Below are 19,627 nucleotides of genomic sequence, written 5' to 3' on the forward strand. Positions count from 1 at the left end.
AGGCATTAAGGGACAGTGAGACATAGGAACAGTGTGGCCTGTTTTACTCAACCTCTTGACTTTGACTGTAAAGGGAGAGTAGCCTTGTGAAGGGAAGAATGTTCACAAGCTGCAGGAAGTTGCTACCATATAGTACAATGATCGCTGGTTCCTGGGAAGGAAGAGAGAAAGCATTCAGTAGTGCAAAGCAGCTTCCATTAGCAAATTTTGAGATAATTTTTTTAAGCCACTTTCTCTCACTAAGTTCAGATCTCACATGTAATTTAATTTTAGATTTGTTTGCTGAAATGCTATAATGACTTATTTTTTATAGAGAGAGTTTTGTTTTTGTATTCTATCCAAACCTCTGTATCTGTAGCCAATTTTTAAACTTCGTTGTTAACAAAGTCTCATTCCAATAAAAATGGATAAACCAGTTCTTAACATAGATGAAACCTCTAACAATTTGACAGTACAACCACAATGAGCTTTAATAGCTACCTCTAACAGTATCTACATTTAATTATACATAAATGCATTGCTGCAGTCTTTTCTATGCTAACATGTTTAGGCAAAGATTATCTATATGGAATAATAATGTTATATTATATTTGTTTAGCAATTTTAAAAGATAGTGTCAAGACAGTGTTATATATTAGCAGAAAGGATTGGCAAGCACATAATTAATCCTTGGATACTATAAAATGCAGTTATATTTGCTAATGTGTAAAATGTATTTAAAATATTACATTATGTTTCACACTACCTAAGAAATTGTGTGGGCTCACCAAGGTCATGGTCTTAAAAGTTGCATTGCAGGATAGAAAATAAAAGATTTCACATCTCAGAACATGTTAATATTTCTATCATTGTTTTGTTTTGTTTCAGTACAACTGTTCTGGGAATGGAAAGACATTTAGTAGAAACTATAATCTGTTTGAGGCTTATCATTTTAATGTGAAGATTGATCCTCTGCCAACTGACATAAGTTGAAGTAATAGTCACTAGCAAAATCATTAGATTAAAAAGCAAGTTGAATGCGGTAAGCAGATTAATTGAAACTCAAAGCATTAATTTGAAATATAGTTGTTTTCAGAGATGCATAGAAAACATGGGTTTCAACATTAAGGCACCTTAAATGTTGAATTTTTAAAAACTCAAATATCCTTGAGTTTAAATTGTTATAATTTTCTCAGTCAAGAAATATATGGGGAATTGTTCAACAGGAGGATAATATGCAATATGAGTCAATAAGCATTTAGAACAAACATAATTTACTCAGATACAGGAGTTGATTTCAACAAGTTCAACTAGAAGAATCAAGGCACAGTGTCTAGGTTGCAAGTTGAAGCACTAGCAAGATGCTGTATTTATTAGAAAAAACAACAGGAACAAACCGCAGACAGCAGTTAAATACTGCAGAACACAATAGAGTGGTAACAGAAGCTAGGAAGGAACACAGGGTCTAGTCTTATTCTCAAGGGGAATGTGAACTAAGTAGAGTAATCAGGGAGCTTAGCCTATGAGAGGGTTTTCCAATTAGAGGCTAAGTAATTGCATGCACTAAGCTACTGGAGCAAAAGGAAAATGATTACTTTACAAGATTACTCAAGTTTTGCTTCCAGTTAATTGAATCTTAGTTCTTGTAAGGTCCAATAAAAATTCAGGTTTGGGTAGAGTTGTTGGCTATGGAATTAGAGATAATAGTACCTATTTGGAAAAACCTAAAGGTTTAAGGTGAGGCCTGTCATAAAAACTCCTTTATCTAATACACGGACCCTTTGCAAAGAATATATGTTTTATGCCTATGTCATCAATAAACAATTGAAAAAAGAAAAAAAAAATTAATTCAAAATGAAATAATTAAAATAGTCTTAATCAATACAAACTAGTTATGGAAGGTAACAACACTAAACAAAGTATGCTTCGTTCAATTGAAATGTAATAAGATCTATTTTTTAAAAATCTAAAATACATAATAAAATATTCTAGATACTGTGAAGAAAATAAGATAATAAAGATATAGAAAAGCAGCAATTAAAACCAGAATTCTTTTTTTTTTTTAAACAGAGTCTCACTCTGTTACCCAGGCTGGAGTGCATTGGTGCTTTTTTGGCTCACTGCAACTTCTGCCTCCCAGGTTCAGGGAATTTTTCTATCTTAGCATCCTGAGTAGATGGGATTACAGGCAACTGCCACCATTCCTGGCTAATTTGTGTATTTTTTAGCAGAGAGGGAGGTTTTATCATGTTGGCCAGGCTGGTCTCGAACTGCTGACCTCAAGTGATCCACTCACCTAGGCTTCCCAAAGTGCTGGGATTATAAGCATGAGCCACCACACATGTCCTAAAATCATAATTTTTAAAAATAAAAATATTAATACTAGTTAAATATGTAAATACATATATTCCAAATAATGATTAGCACAAAAAGATACAATCAATAAAAATAATGAGGTTATTACAAAATAATATGTTGGTCCAAGTGTTGTGGGTTATTGTTAAGCTGATAAAAACAACGGTTTGGGAGACTAAAAAAGAAAAAAAAACGTGATTATTTAGAAGTAACAGTATAGGATATTTAATAAGAAGAAAGCTGATTACACTTTTAGTTTTCTACCAGGAACTTCCAGACTCAAGTAGATCCAGAGCTCACATTTTCAAAGGTTGAAAACTCAGGGCAGATGCTAGTCTACAAAATGCTTGTATCCATAAGTAAAAGTATCTTGCTGTAGGCATTTGGCTTGGAGAGCAATAATGTCTTTGTGTAAAAAACAAAAAGTGATCTCTTCCTCTGAACCAATGCCTGCCATCTTTGATGGGGTGATATGGATATAATCCTCAAGGCTGGTAGATGGTGGCCTATATTTCAACCAAAATCAGCACTTTGAAACTAATTGTACAGCCTTTTACTGTTGCCTTTAAAGAAGGACTTTGGGTATCAACTCATGATAAAAATACATCTCAATCCTTTATCCAATTTTACTTGTGAGAGAAGGTAAACAGCTTATTGGAAAACTTCCCAGAGGCAACATTCTCTCCCAAGTACACAGAGGTGACAGTGACTTAGCTAGGCAAATAAGTAGAGAGAAAAAAAGTAGATAAAAAGATGAGGAATGAAGAAGGACAGTAGTGAAATGCAATGTTGAATATAAATTCAGTCTATTTCAATTGATTAATTGGTTGAAATTTATTATTCTATTGATTAATAATGAAATCTCAAACTTTGGATGGCCAAATACAAGATTTTGCATGTCTGCTTTCCTTACTAGACTCCAACATCTGAATAGCAAGTGTGTTCTCTTCACATCTCTGGCCCTTAAAATTGGTTTAATGTCTGACACATAATAATGTGTTATGTTTGGTAGCAAGTATTAACAAATGATAGAAAGATGATAGATGCAGGATAGATTAGATAAATAATAAACAGATAGATTATACTTAGGTAGATAGGTAAATTGATACATTAAGATTAAGATTAATCCAGTAAAGTCTGTGCCTTCCTCTTGGGCCAGGAGAAAGGATTAAAGTTGTGCTTTAATTTTTAGTAGTGGAATTCTATTTCAAGTGATCTATAGTTTCATTAGAAAACTAAGTTCTACATATTTAACTGTTTTGAAGTTTTATTTTGTTTTGAAAAATTATCTTTTTATTTAGGAGAATTTAGGACTTGTTTGAAGTAAAAATAGGTAACAATTCTGGAACCCTAGTACATTCTTCATTGATTTTCATTATATTTTTTCAATTCATTTTATTCTTTACTTAAAAAATATATATTAAATGTTTCATTCTATAGAGACTCAGAGAGCTCTCAGTCTAGTGATTTTGACAAACAAGGCAATATATTCAACACAGAGAATATTTTATAACAAAATGTGTGCTCGGCATGTTATGGGAAGAGAGAAGACAAGAAGCCATCTCATCAGGGAAACAGAGAACTTGGGAGAGAATTCCTAAAATAAATTGACACCTTGAATTTTGGCTCTTTGTGGTTGTCCAAGTGAAGAAATATGTAGGGAGTAAGGCATCGTGGGAGAGCAAAACATTCTCACACAAGCTCAAAGGAGATTTAGATCAGTAGATTAGAGTGACTGGCCCAGAGGTGTGCTGGAAGAAGTGATCCTGAGAGACTGGAACCTACTTCAGCACAGATTTTACAAGACATGCTATGGACTTTGGTGTTTGTCTTGAGAATAACTGAGAACTATGAAGAGGTTTTAAAGTATGGAAATGTCGTAATAAGACTATATGTTAAAAATGTAGCCCTGGTGGGAGCATGTTAGAGGATGAATTGTAGAAAAGGGAGACTAGGAAAATGGAGACACTGATTTAAAACAGCAATTCAGCATATGGAAAACTACAAGCAGGAAAAGTGGAAAATACTTGAAAAAAAATTAAAGAAATAGAACCAAAGTGGTTCCTTGATTGCTTTGATATTGGCATAACCTTATGGTTTATAACTTGAATAACGATTTTATTATGATGACATTCACAAAGTTTAGAAACACAGAAAAAAGAACAGATTTTGGTAGTATGTATAAAGTATGATGATGAGTTTGAGTTTTGATTTCAAAATACATGGAAGATGCCAGTTTAAGATGTCCTGTGGAGAGTTTGATATAGGTCTTCAACTTATTTAAAAAAATGGAGAAAATGTGTAATTGACACATGCATCATAGTTGAAGCTGAGGATGAGTTTCCTTCCTATTACCCAATGTGAAACCTTTGTTAATTGGCTACAGTTACTTTCTACATTTAGGTTTCATTCTATTTTCCAAATAACTCATCCTTACAATAAAACATGGTATGACAATGCCTGTAACTAGCAGACCAGAGATGTTGGGTAAGAGATAGCGTTGGAATCATTTAAATTTCCAAAATATATAGGATATACAATAATTTATGCTAGCAAAGAAATGAAATTTTTTCTTCAGGATACAACTTATAGGCACACTGTCAGCCAGCATCCAAAACTGCTTTCAGAGTATGACTGGCCTCATGGCTTGACTCTTGCTGCCATTAATATGGGCTTGCCTGGTGGTCTTCTAACAGCTTCACTGCCTAATGACACCTCTCTGACTTACCTGTCTGGTTGCTCTGCTCACTGGTGATCTTACACCCATTGGACTGATTCCCTTGATTCTGGGGTTAGTATTGTCGGAATAAATGAATATGTGTGTCTCACCATCCATTCATTTTGAGACCTTGACACCTAACAGATGCCCAGACCTTATAAGCAATATCTCAGCAAAGTATCAGAAACCTGAATTAATTGTTTATAATCAGACTGATTTTGACAGAGATTAACTAGATTCAAGTTTCTTGTCCAGACCTGGTATCCATGAGAACCAATTATTTTATCTGTCAAGCCGAGTTTTAATTAATCTTAACTGAGAACTCTTCTCCTCAAAGTTTTTAGAAATTCCTATCGTATATCTAGCAATCAGGTATATTCTCCTACAACTAAAAAGTTAAGCATACCTAATCATATCATTTAACAAACAAGAGAGAAACGGAATTTCAAAAACATGAATGATATCATGGAAGAAGTAAAGGAGACACATATACACAAATGATGTCTGCAATAACGTAAAAAAGAGAAAGATCAGGAAACAAAAGAATTATAGGATTAAAACAAGAGGTAAGAGGTGAACAGCCAAGATGATAAAAGATAAAAAGAAGAGGAAAATATGCATGTTTTAAAGTCAAACACTTGGTTTGATTTTTTTAACATCAAAAACAATTCTGCTTTGACAAATTAAAAACAAACTGGGTCAGCATTCCCCAGTAGATATCCTCATTTATTTTATCTTCAAAGATAGTTTCAAATATTTTGCCCGAGGAAAAATCATCCATTCCAATTTTAGTTCCCATTATTGAAATATTATCTTACAGCATTTGAGATGGAATTGAATCCTTACTATTTTTATCTACTTATTGGTCAATTATTAAATGGTATACTCAGTCTTTCACAAGCATTTTTCAGGTGAACATTCAAATAAACCAGTGATTATTATGGCAAATATCATGAAAGTAAATGACCTAGATTTTTCTCTCTTATTTATCTTACATAAGATATAATAAATATTGATTATTTTTATATGGGACATACATTTAGGCTCCAAATTATTTAGGGTAATCCAGTTTCTATGCTAGACACATGAAATATATCCTCAGTACGGCATCATTTAAAACTTGCTCTCCATTTAGAGCGACTCAATTGGGCTCTGATAGCCTGGATTTATTCCCAGGCTACTATAATATGCTATCATTTGCACATGGTGGGGACAACCCACTTTAACAGGCATTTATACTTTGTCTTGCAATGGTGTGGACTGGGGAAGGTACAAGAAATGTTCTTGGGGAAAGCGTGCTATTTCTTAGTTCTCTATTAACTCATTATAGTTTTAAGTACCCATAAAAACACTTGAGTGAGCAATCATGCAGAAGTTGTTAAACATAAAGCAGAGCCTGTAGTCTCAGCACTTTGGAAGGCCAAGGCAAGCTGATCACCTGAGGTTGGCAGTTCAAGACCAGCCTGACCATCATGGAAAACCCCATCTCTACTAAAAATACAAAATTAGCTGGATGTGGCGGTGCATGCCTGTAATCCCGGTTACTAGGGAGGCTGAGGCAGAAAAATCACTGGAATCTGGGAGGTGGAGGTTGCAGTGAGCTGAGATGGCACCATTTCACTCCAGCCTGGGCAACAAGAGAGAAACTCTGTCTCAAATAAATAAATAAATAAATAAAGTAAAATAAATAAAGCAGAATCTGGAAGAGTGATACAGACTTTTTAACTGTTTCTGGGTGATTTTTTTTGAAAATATAATACAAGCATAACTACTGGAAAGATTTTCAGATAGAAGGGCTATTTATTTACTCTCCATCCTACTTCCAGATTCTCAATTAAGAGTTAACATCCTTATACAGATTGTGATTATGCCATTCATCCCAATATATTATATAACAGACAATGATGTATTAAAGTTAAACCTATTCCTTAATCCATGCCAACATTTCCAAATATTTCCCACAATAATTAAAAATGAACACAATACATTTGAGAATTTAAACATTATAAGCACTTACATTGCTTATTTACCATTGTTTGTCTATTAGTCCTGTTCTAGAGTTCCTGAGGAATATTACATACTTTGTATATTTTTGAGCTATCACCCAGCCAAATACTAAAATTACTTTAACATGAATTTATGTGGCTTATTATCTAAAGAGGGGGCCAACTGTTCAGGAAATACAGTAAACTGTGGGTATAAGTGACATACGAAAAAACAGAAAAACAAATGGACCCTCTGTTATACTATTCTAAAAGATAGTATTATAGCTGAAATACAGGTAGAGCTCCAAGGATATTTTGGTGGGCCTTGGAGATTCAGAGATTCCTGTGTATGAGAAAAGTAATATAAACTCAACACCTGCTGTTACTGTACATTCCTAAAACAGTGAAAACCAACTAAAAACAAAAGTTTGATTTACTTAAATAGTTAACAAAAATTTATTGCAAGAGATATTTTTCACTGAATTTACAGTTTCAAGGAACATGGTACAAAACATAGTGCCATCAGCTTTGTCTAAACATTAAATAGTTGCAAATACACAAAGATTAAGAAAAACCCAGAGAGCATACTTTACAACATAAATTATAGTACTATAAATATATTTTATGTACATTATACAAACTCTTAACACATGATTTTAATATACAGCATATATTGTATTGATTTTCAAACTATTCAGTGCTTTAATAGTATTATATATCAGAAACGTAGGGATTTATTTGCATCATTACACTTACAGTAAATGATTTCAAACCAATGAGGCCATATATCAGCCAGTTTATTTCCACCAGTTAAATAGCCAAGTACCCACATTGATGAACACTTACGCATATAGCAATAGTTTTCACAAGAGTAGTTTCTTTTTCCATTATGGTGATGACTAGAAGAGAGGCTGCAAAGGGATGACAGTAGGGTGTGGGGAAAGCAGCGAAGGAAAGAGTGAATGGGGTAAAGGTGGGAAAGCCAGATGGCTAGGATGAAGAACGGAAGATGGAATGATGGGCATCTGAGGAGGAGCAACAAAAGTCGGCTGGTTCCCAGGACAAAGCCTGGGTCCTACTGGTCCTACTGAGAGCTGAGGTAATGAGGTTCTGGTGAGAGCTGGGATTTGGGAAAGAAATTGTTGGTGTGGCTGAAGCACTTTAAAGGTTCCTGCAGCTGCCGCTGCAGCCGCAGCTGCAGCAGCTGCAGCATGCTGCTGCAAAACAGTGTGATGTATAGTGGTTACAGAGGTAGAACATAAGGACTGTTGCAAAGGCAAAGGCTGCAGAGGTGTGCTTGGGGGTGGGAGGGCAGCTGGAGGAAAGGTAAATTTGACCTTGTTGGCCAGCATGTTTGGCTGTAGAATGTGCTGGTAGACCTCACATGGTACATTTTTGAATTTGTCATTGTTTTCTAGTGGAATCAATAATGCTTGCTCTGGTAAAGCTAATGGAGCCAGGATTTGCTCAGTTGTTACAAAGGTATGACCACTGACATGTGCTTCCTTGAATGGTAATGGTGGTTGTGTGTTAAGGATTCCTGAATTATAATGCAGCCACTCAGTTGGTGTCTCATTCATCTTTCCTTGTGGAAGGGCCTCAGCCAATTCATAATGGCAAAGATAGGATTTAGGCTGTGACTGTCTAAAGTTCCTTTCAATGTTAGGCACCTTGAAAGGAATTTGCTTTTCATTAACATTCATATTCTCACTTATTTCTTTGTGTTCAAGCAAAGTACTGTCCACTGCTTCTTTTGTTGGGGCACTAGCTACATAGAGAGATGTGGTGGGATCATTGGAAACATCTGACAGTTCACCAGAAGTGGTCTCCATTTCTAAATGCCCAGTTTCACCGTTGGTTTCAGTAAGAAGGAGATTGCTAGGGTGCAAAGGCAGTTTGTTTCTTAATTGGTCTGTTTGTTCGGAGTTCCTTTCGACTTTTGCAACTTCTTGTGGTTTCATTTCCTCTTTTTTGTCTTCGCTTATTAACCTATCTAGAGGGTTTAGGGAAGAATTGTCTTTCATGGGATTATCTGTATTTTCTTTGAGTTCTAAAGTTTCAAATCCAGGGTGGAATTTGCCTCTTTTTCTCCTTCGTTTCTTTCTAGGCTTGCAGGGAGCAACTGAAGTACTTGGTGGCCTCAAAAATTCTTCTGGTAAATGATTCTGTCGATTCAAACTTTCATCTGAAGAATAAGAATGTGAATGTTGTCTACGTTTTCGATAGAATCTTTCTGATTCATTCATGACAGAATTGTAACCTCTTTTAACAGCCTGATTCTGACTCACACATTTCATATCATTGTGAAGAACTAAGCATCTGTGATCCTGACTACAGCTTGATATTTTGGCTTTCCAACAACAGTAAGTTCTAGAGTATGTTAAATTATGTTTCCCAGAATGTATCATTGTTGGATTTGATTGTCCATTTAAAAGTATTGTGCTCTTTTTACAGCGGTTTTTAGAGTTGATAGTATCATAAGTGTTGTATTCAGTATTCCGTGTTTTACACGTTTCTTCATTTTCACTTAAGGGTATGGAATCTGATTTGAGTCTTTTATCAAGTAACTGATGTGAGTCTAATAATTGCTCTGCAGCTAAATACTGCTTTTCTGAAATTGGTTCCAGTAGATATTTCCCAGCATTATCAGTGTAAATATTCTCTGCTTCCATTCTGCAGTGAGTTTCCGATTCTTTGGTTTTCTCTATATGATGATGCTGACATAACTTTTTTCTTTTTTTCTTTCTTCTACTTTTATGGAAACAATATTCATGAGTCTCTTTCAACCTTATTTTGTTGTATTTTTCATCTAGAGTGTGCTGTTTTATTTGACTTTTAGTAAAATTATACTTTTCTGTTTGTCTGATCTTACAGGAAATATTTTTATACCTCTGACCCATATCCTCATTTTTTCCAGAATTACAATTACTGGAGAGAATATCATCAGCCAAAAGTGGTGTAACTTGGGTGTATTTATCTTTGCTACTTCCAGTTTCATAATCAGTGAGTCCTTCTATAGATAGATCCTTGTAATCTGAAACTGCTCCCATGCAAATGTGTTCTTGCTTCTGCTGAGAATAAAGATCTTTTAAGGGTGGCTTATTTTTATCTAGTTTATTGTTTACTTTACTAGACTTGAAGTCAAAACATAGAGGATTACAGCTATAGGAAATTGATGGTTTAGTGGTTGTATAAACCAGCATTTCTGATGGCCACTGAAGAACTGTAGATCCGTGTTTATTAAGGACAGGTACAAATGGCTCACATTGTCTTTTACAGAAATCTGTTTTCTTATGTGAGGTTATATTAACCTCTTCTGTATTTGAAGGGGCCAATATCTTGGGACCATTTTTATTTTCAACCTCAGTTGTGGATGCCTCGTTATTCTTAACATTTTCTTCTGTGGGAGCTTGCACAGATATGCAATCATTAGACATGTCAATTACTGCGGATTTATTTTCTAACAACTCAGAACTGTTACCACTCACAGGTATGTCTTCATTAATAACATCTTCCAGTAGTTTTTGATCTGCTAATGGGACTGAATTTTGACAATGATCTGCATCAGAAGATAACTGAAGTTGAAGCTTACAAAATGAAGGTAATAATAATGTATCTTTTTCTGCAGAGACTTCTTTTATCTCTCGATTTTGAACAGTTTCTTTGTCTGTACACATTGCCTCTGGTGGATGAAAAGAGTTAGTTTTCTCCTCAGAACTCAAAAGCACATCTGTTGGTGAAGATAGTGGAAGATGACAAGCACTGGGGACAAATCTACTTTTTCTGCTAAATCCTTTTCCCGCTGAGGCATCATCATTGTATTCGGAGAAGGCTGCAGCCGAGGACTCTAGCTTCACGGATGCTTTTTTTGGAAATGCAAAAGAAAAGCCGATTTTGTGTCTGTGAATCCCCTGGGCTTGATCCCCAACTTGGTTATTTTTTGCTGTATCATTATTTGTGTTTTCTGGATCTGCAGCAACAGTGGTAGCATCTTTAGTATTCTCTTCACTATGAATCAAAGTATATTTGAAATCTTGCTGGTTATTAACTGAATCCACAACTCTATGGGAAATTTCATTACAGTTTTCTCTCACAGTAACAGTTGTTGATTTGAACATGGGACCACTTCCAGGAGCACTAGAAAAAGAAACAAAAGTGTGTATTAAATAGCACACTTTTCAGAAAAAAACAGAAAAGAATTTACATCTTTAAAAAGTCATTAAAATATTTTTTTCAGCTTTTTAAATATTTGTAACAGAATTGCCTTCATATTGTGTAAGTACTTTTCCTGGTGCCACAGTATCATTTACTTATTGGTAACTATTTGGAATTATTTGGAGTTACTGTCCTGATGTTCCTTTATAGCCCTTAAGAGCACTGTTGAGGATATTTGCATGCTCTCAACCAGTCCTTTATGACCAAAATTTCCTACCTTCATGGCCTCTTCAGTAATATTTTGGAGTGTCGTATTCTCTAAGGTAAAATTACTTTTAATTCACAAATACGTAACATCATTGATGCTATATGGTAAATATGATGAAAGTTCTAAACAAAACCCTTAATCATGACTTCAGAAAGGCTGAGAATTCAGTTCAACAATTCAATCTACCCAGCATTCACCAAGAGTCTACTGTAGCCCAACTGATATGCTGCAATGCAAAGGTAATTAAGAGATAGTACTAGCTTGATTAGAGCTTGAATCTTTTGAAATTCCTAGTCTCAATATTTAAAATTATCCTCAAGTTACACGTTATATCATAACATTCAGTAAATACAGGATAAAAGACAATTCACTTAAAATACAATTTATTTGGAATTATATTACACTGTAAATAGTGAGTTCTGACTTAAAAAACTACACTGACAAACATACAAATATAAGAAACCCCTATATCTTATCCTTGCCTTAACAGAACCATGTGTGAAAAAATTTCCATGCTATTCTAAAAATTCAGCATTTTAGATATTATAAGTGGACAGGAAAATTTTAGTTGGACATTTTTTTTAACCACTAACATAATATATTGCTCCATGGTTTTATCTACTAAGTAGCAGAAAGACTTTCTTTTCCCATCTTTTAAAGCACATAATCAATGGAAAAATCATGTATGCGTGGCTGTGTGCATATATAATGTAAAATATGTGCTTTATACTGAGGAAAATAATTTAGATATTGCTTTTTTATTTATATCATTAGCTCTATTTCACTTAATATAATAATTTATATTTGCAAATGCTACTTATAGAGCATTAAATTGCATAGATAACATGATTCTTTATAGCTAAAATTTGTATCTTTTTTTTTTTTTTTTTTTGAGATGGAGTTTCGCTCTTGTTACCCAGGCTGGAGTGCAATGGCGCGATCTCAGCTCACCGCAGTCTCCGCCTCCCGGGTTCAAGCAATTCTCCTGCCCCAGCCTCCTGAGTCGCTGGGATTACAGGCACGCGCCACCATGCCCAGCTAATTTTTTGTAGTTTTAGTAGAGATGGGGTTTCACCATGTTGACCAGGATGGTCTCGATCTCTTGACCTCGTGATCCACCCGCCTCGGCCTCTCACAGTGCTGGGATTACAAGCTTGAGCCACAACGCCCGGTCATTTGTATCTTTTTTTATTCATTACCACACAAAAGTAAACATATCTGGTTTGTATAACTGAACAACAGTATTGTCTGTTTTTAACAGTTCCATGTAGGATTCCAAATACATATACATTTTATTTTGGTTTGCACAAATTTGGCACCCCTAACAATGTTTGAATATATCAGTGTATCCCCTAACATCATTTAGCAAATAATAGATTTGGAATGAAATAATCTTGACATAGACAATAATAAGAGAGGCCTTATTTATTAGAGAAACAAAGACTTCCTTTTTTTAAACAAAAGTCTTCTTTTAATAACATTGCGCTGGCTTGAATTGTAAAGTCTGAATTATAACACTTTTCACATCTAATAGCTGATCACTGTTAGATGCAGTTCAAAGTTTTAAGACTTGTGAAACTCTAATAGCCCAGATACAGTTTATTCACAGTGCAAGTAATGTTGATCTGCTTCTCAAGCAAAATTCTTAAGCTTTTTTAGAAAAAGAATCCTAAACATAATTTTAAATAGAAGTTCTCCAAATTTTTATTGTAAAAGGAATCTCTAAAACTATTTTTGTAAAAAGGGTCTTAAGATACTGCCTTGCTGTCTTCCTCAAACAAATGCTTGAATATCACCAAGATGGGATAGCTTTCAACTAAGATAGCTTAAATAACAACATAAAGTTTAGTTTTTTAAATCCAAAATTACAGTAATTTTGGTTTTTTATTGAAATGTGCATTAAACAGATGTTTGCATAAAATTCTAACTCAAATTATTGTTTATAGCCTACAGAAGGCCATGAAAACATGTGTGCCTCATTCTGGGTACAGAAATAAATAGATTAGTGCCCTTTATTTCTTACACCCCCATACCCCTTTTATGGTCATGTTTTAAGAAAACTTAAAATTTCATTGCATACTAACCATACAGTTTCCTTTCTTAGCTCAGCCAGCTTGTGCAGGCGTTGGAGTGCCTTTTCCTGTTTTCTTTCGTCTTTCCTGGATTTAGATGCTACATTTCGAGCAAATTCCCTTTGTTTCAGTTCCTTGAGCCTCTGTTAAAAAAAAAAAAATGGAAATGATTAATTGTATTTTTGTCTATAGCAGTTTTAAATTTTCATTGTTATTGTTGTTGAAATTTTCCAATGCATCATCTTTGACCTTGTCAAAGGTAAACACAACATTCATGACAACCCATTTCTAACAAAAGTATTTTCTTGCATTTTGGCTTGTGAAATAGCCAACGCATATTACTACATTATAGTAAAATTTATGTCTATGCCTTAGGCAAATTGGAATTGAAAACTTTAATCTCTTCTTATTGACTGTTTCATGCTATTTCTCTGCCTAATTCATATGAAGCATTTATGTCTTATAAATCCCAAATTTCCACAAAAAGTTCAACTTGCTTATGTATCTCAGTTATATATCTACACCAATTTTCTTATATTTGGATGCACTGTACATTAGAAAGCTATCTAGTCATGTGTGTGTGTGTAAGTGGAAAGTTTATTAGGAAAGTAAAGGAATAAAAAATGGCTACTCCATAGGCAGAGCAGCCCTTTTTGTGTGTTCTAAGAGTAAATGATTTATGTTAATCCATAAGGCAAATGATCTCTATTGATGTGATTTAAAACAATCCTTTCTCTCAAATAGCAGGCATATTTCCAAAATAATTCAAGATATTGGAAGAAAATTAGTACTGTTTTTCTAGAAATTCTTACTACATTGGGCATTATTTTTCATCTGTGTTAAAGAAGTTCATTTTCTGGATTGATGGCCAGAAAAACAGCATGTCAACTTGAACATAATTGATAAATAGCCATGTGTTTGGTATAATTTTAGAGACATTAAAGTTGTCTTATGCCCCAAATATTCTCACTATGTACTTTCATGATGTGTACAGTTGAAAATAGTACCTTAAAAATAAGGTACTATTTTCCCTAATGGTTCATGTTGTTATGCAATTATAATATGTCTGAATCTTGAGTAGGACTCTAAGATAATAAGATTTATCCTAGTGATATGGTAAGGCTGTGTCCCTCCCCACACAAATCTCATCTTGACTTGCAGCTTCCATAATTCCTATGAGTGGTGGAAAGACCCGCCAGGAGGTAATTGAATCATGGAGACACATCTTTCCCATACTGTTAATGAGCGTGAATAAGTCTCATGAGATCTCAGGGTTTTACAAAGAGGAGTTTCCCTGCACATGTTCTTTTGTCTACCTCCATGTAAGACATAAGTTTTCTCCTCCTTCGCTTTCCACCATGATTGTAAGGCCTTCCCAACCTTATGCATCTGTGAGTCAATTAAACCTCTTTCCTTTATACATTACCCAATTTCAGGTGTGTCTTTATTAGCAGCATAAGAACTAACTAATATGGTAAATTGGAGCTGGGTAGTGGGGTGCTACTGTAAAGATACCTGAAAAATTGGAAGTGTCTTTGGAATTGGGTAACAGGCAAAGTTTGGAACAGTGTGGAGCACTGAGATGACAGGAAGACATGGGAAAGTTTTTCACTTCCTAGAGACTTCTTGATCTTTTTAACCAAAATGTTGATAGTGATATGGACAATAAAATCCAGGTTGAGGTGGTCTCAGATGGAGATGAGGAACTTTTAGGAAACTGGAATAAAGATTACTTTTGTTATGCTTTAGCAAAAAGACTGATGCCCCCTACCCTAGAGATTTGTGAAACTTTTCTAAAGAAATTTCTAAGCAGCAAAGCATTCAAGTGGTGATTTGGGAGCTGTTAAAAGCTTTCCATTTTGTGTATTCACAAAGTTATGGCTTGGACTTAGAACTTAGGTTTAAAAGGGAAGCAGAACATTAAAATTTGGAAAATTTGCAGGCTGATGATGCGATAGCAAAGAAAACCCCATTTTCTGAGGAGAAATTCAAGCTAGCTATGGAAAATTGCATAAGTAAAAAGGGGCCAAATGTTAATCACCAAGACAATGGGGAAAATGTCTCCAGGGCATTCAGAGGTCTTCACAGCAGCCCCTCCCACCACAGGCGGGGAGGATTAGGAGGAGAAAATGGTTTTGTGGGCTGGACCCAGAACGTTAGTGCTTTGTGCCATCTCGGCACTTAGTGCCCTGCATTCTAGCCATGGATAAAAGGGGCCAATGTACAGATTAGGCCATTGCTTTGGAGGGTGCAAACCTGAAACCTTGGTGGCTTACACATCCTGTTGAGCCTGTGAGTGCACAGAAGTCAAGAATTAAGGTTTTGGAACCTCTGCCTATATTTCAGAGGGTCTATGGAAATGCCTGGATATCCAGGCAGAGATTTGCTGCAGGGGCAGAGCCCTCATGGAGAACCTTGGCTAGGGCAGTGCAGAAGGGAAATATGGGGTAGGAGCCCTGAAACAGAGTCCACAGTGGGGCACTGTTTAGCAGAGCTGTGAGAAGGGGTCACTGTCCTCCTCCAGATGCCAGAATGGTAGATCCACTGACAGCTTGCACCGTGTGCCTGGAAAAGCCAAAGAAACTCAACACCGGCTCATGAAAGCAGCCAGTAGGAGGTATATCCTGTGCTGTTGTTCTAGTGATAAGAAATAAGTCTGAAGAGATTTGATGGTTTTGTAAAGGGAAGATCCCCTGCACCTGCTTTCTTGCCTGCCATCATGTAAGATATGACTTTGCTCTTCCTTGACCTTTCTACCATGACTATGAGGACTCTCCAGCCATGTGGAACTGTGAGTCAAACCTTTTTCCTTTATAAATTTCCCAGTTTCTGGTATGTCTTTATTTGCAGCATGAGAATGAACTGATACCACTAGTAATATTTTAACAAACTATTTGGATAAAGTTTTGATAAATACTTTATACATGTGCCCTTATATGTACCAGGAGCTTAGAACAATACCTGGTATATAAAATGTCTACTTCATAAATATTTTTAAATTGTTGTGTGACTCATTTAGATCCTCCAAATTAGAACATTTTCCATCTATTTTAAAAAGTTAGTAACTATGAATAATGTTAAATAATTCTGGATTGTAAATCTTAATTTATCCTACATAGCATAAAGTAGCTTGAGTGATATATAACATTGACATAGTTTAAGCTTCAAGTGATGTCTAATATTTTAATTGACATGATGTATAGAAAGTGTTTTTGTATGTGTATATGTATATATATATATATATATATATATATATATATATCTTATCTATATCTATGTCATTATTTTAGAATAATTTTTAAATTGTACAAAGATATTTCAAGAGTGCTTATTTGCACTGACATATTTGTGTAGAAGGTGACTTTTCAGAGTACAATTTAGATGAAAAATAGATCATGTCATAAATGTCTCAATTGTACAATTACTTTACAGAAAGCAAAACTTTGAAATATTTTCCTCAATATCACCATTAAAAGTGGATAAAATTATATATATGCATTAAATTATTAATTTATTTTAATACAGCCAATGTAGAATTATGGAACAGTAGATTAAGAATATTTTGTTATAAATTTTAGATATAGAACTATGTAACAAACCTGCATGAACTGCATGTGTATCTGAGAACTTAAAGTAAAATAAATATTTTTTAAAAAAATTAAAAGATTTATACAATAAAAAACTATAAAACATTGATGTAAGAAATTGTAGAGGACACCAAAAAGTGAAAATATATTCCATGTTCATGGATTGGAAGACTCAATATTGTTAAAATGTGCATACTACCTGAAGTAATCTACAGATTTAATGCAATTCATATTAAAATACTAATGATATTCTTCACATAAATTTAAAAAATCCTAAAATGTGTATGGAACCACAAAAGAAACAGAGTAACCAAAGCTATCATAAGCCAAACGAACAAAACTGGAGGAATCATGTTGCCTGGCTAGAATTATAATACAAAGCTAAAGTAACCAAAATGGCATGGTACTAGCATGAAAAAGACAGACCAGTGGAATAGAATAGGGAACCCAGAAATAAATTCATACATCTACAGTAAATTCATTTTCATCAAAGCTTCAAAGAACATATATTGAAGAAAGGACAGTCTCTTCAATAAATGATACTGAGAAAGCTAGATATCCATATACAGAAGAAAGAAATTAGACTCCTATTTTTTGCCATATACAAAAATCTCACCAAATGGATTTAAAGACTTAAAACAAATACCTCAAACTATAAAACTACTAAAAGAAGACACTGGGGAAACTCTTCAGGACATTGGAGTAGGCAAAGACTTCTTGAGCAATAGACCCCGGCAATCAAATGAAACAGACAAATGGGATCACAACAAATTAAAAACTTCTGCACAGAAAAAAAATAATTAACAAACTGAAGAGACAACTCACAGAGTCTAAGAAAATATTTTCAAACTACCCATCTGACAAGGAATTAATAACCAAGATACATAAGGAGTTCAAACAACTCTATAGGAAAAAATCAAATAATTAGATTTAAAAATGGGAAAAATATCTAAATAGGCATTTCTGAAAAGAAGATGTAAGAATAACAGGTAAATGAAAAGGTGGTAAACATCACTGACCATTGGAGAAATGCAAATCAAAACTACAATGAGACATCATCTCCTTCTAGTTAAAACGGCTTTTATCCAAAGGACAAACAATAAAAAATGCTAGTGAAGATGTGGAAAAAAGGAACCATTCTACATTGTTGGTGGGAATGCAGATTTGTACAATGACCCTGGAGAACAGTTTGGAGGTTCCTTAAAAACCTAAAAATAGAGCTACCATAAAATCCAGCAGTCCCACTATACTCAAAAGAAAGGATATCAGTATATTATAGAGATACCTGCTCTCTCATGTTTATTGCCGCATTATTCACAATAGTACATATTTGGAAGCAGCCTAAGTGTCCATCAACAGATAAATGGAAAAAGAAAATGCTGTACATATACACATGGAGTATTATTCAGCCACTGAAAAGAAAGAGATCCTGTTATTTTCAATACATGGATGGAACTGGAGATCATTATCTTAAGTGAAATTATCTTTAGGGGCTAACAATTAAAACAGACTCATGGAGACAGAGAGTAGAAGGATGGTTAATAGAGGATGGGAAGGGTAGTTAGGACTGGGGTAAATGGGGGATATTTAATGGGTACAAACGTACAGTTAGAATAAGTAAGTCCTATATTTTTTCACACGAAAGAGTGACTATAGAAGAAAGATAACTTAATTGTACACTTAAAAATAACTAAAAGTAATTGAATTGTTTCAAACACAAAGGCTAAATGCTTGAGGTAAGGGATACCCTATTTACTCTCATGGAATTATTATGCATTGCATGCCTGTGTCAAAATATCTTATGTAAGCCATAAATATATATGCCTACTAGGTATCCACAAAAAATAAAAATTACTATTAATAAATAAACAAAATGTAAATGTGTCAATATTGTAGAGGCTGTTCAGAAGCACTAAGCTACATCCAGGTGATCATACTAATCTTGATCTTCTATGCACAAATACTTCTCTTTGTGACAGACCCTGAAACCAGGGTAAACCAACTCACCTAATATTTTGATAATATTTAACTGCTTTGAGACCTGGCCAAATACTTTATAAAGTTTTAAAACTAGAATTTACAAGTTTTAATATTTTGTGTTATATATTTCTGCAACAAGGATAAAGTTCTACCTCATATGTACATCTAGCAAAGTAATTTTGAAAGGTGAATAATAGAAACCAAGTAGAGGTAAGCTCCAAATAAGGACATTTGGTCAATGACGGACTGCTTATATAAATGTGGTCCCACCAGGCTCGCCAACATGATGAAATCCTGTTTCTACTAAAAATACAAAAATTAGCTGTGCATGATGGTACGTGTCTGTAGTCCCAGCTGCTCGTGTCTGTAGTCCCATCTGCTCGGGAGGCTGAGGCAGGAGAATTACTTGAACCTGGGAAACAAAGGTTGCAGTGAGCCAAGATCATGCCACTGCACTCCAACCTGGATGACAGCGTGAGACTCCATCTCAAAAAAGAAAGAGAGAGAGAGAGAGAGAGAGAGAGAGA

At 34.6% G+C, this 19,627-nt stretch overlaps 1 protein-coding gene across 1 annotated transcript in view; it reads right to left on the reverse strand.

Moving 5' to 3' along the window:
- Positions 1 to 7,470: 7,470 nt before the first annotated feature.
- Positions 7,471 to 19,627, reverse strand: part of ZNF804A (zinc finger protein 804A) — a 317,941-nt gene continuing 305,784 nt past the window's right edge. The window contains exons 3-4 of the mRNA XM_017545071.2: positions 13,546 to 13,676; positions 7,471 to 11,175 (exon numbers count right to left, since the gene is read on the reverse strand). Coding sequence (XP_017400560.1) covers positions 7,938 to 11,175; positions 13,546 to 13,676 — 3,369 coding nt within the window. The 3' untranslated portion in view covers positions 7,471 to 7,937. The remainder of the gene's footprint in view (positions 11,176 to 13,545; positions 13,677 to 19,627) is intronic.

Source organism: Cebus imitator, unplaced genomic scaffold (genome assembly GCF_001604975.1).
Source record: "Cebus imitator isolate Cc_AM_T3 unplaced genomic scaffold, Cebus_imitator-1.0 Scaffold176, whole genome shotgun sequence".
In the NCBI taxonomy this organism is placed as follows: Eukaryota; Metazoa; Chordata; class Mammalia; order Primates; family Cebidae; genus Cebus; species Cebus imitator.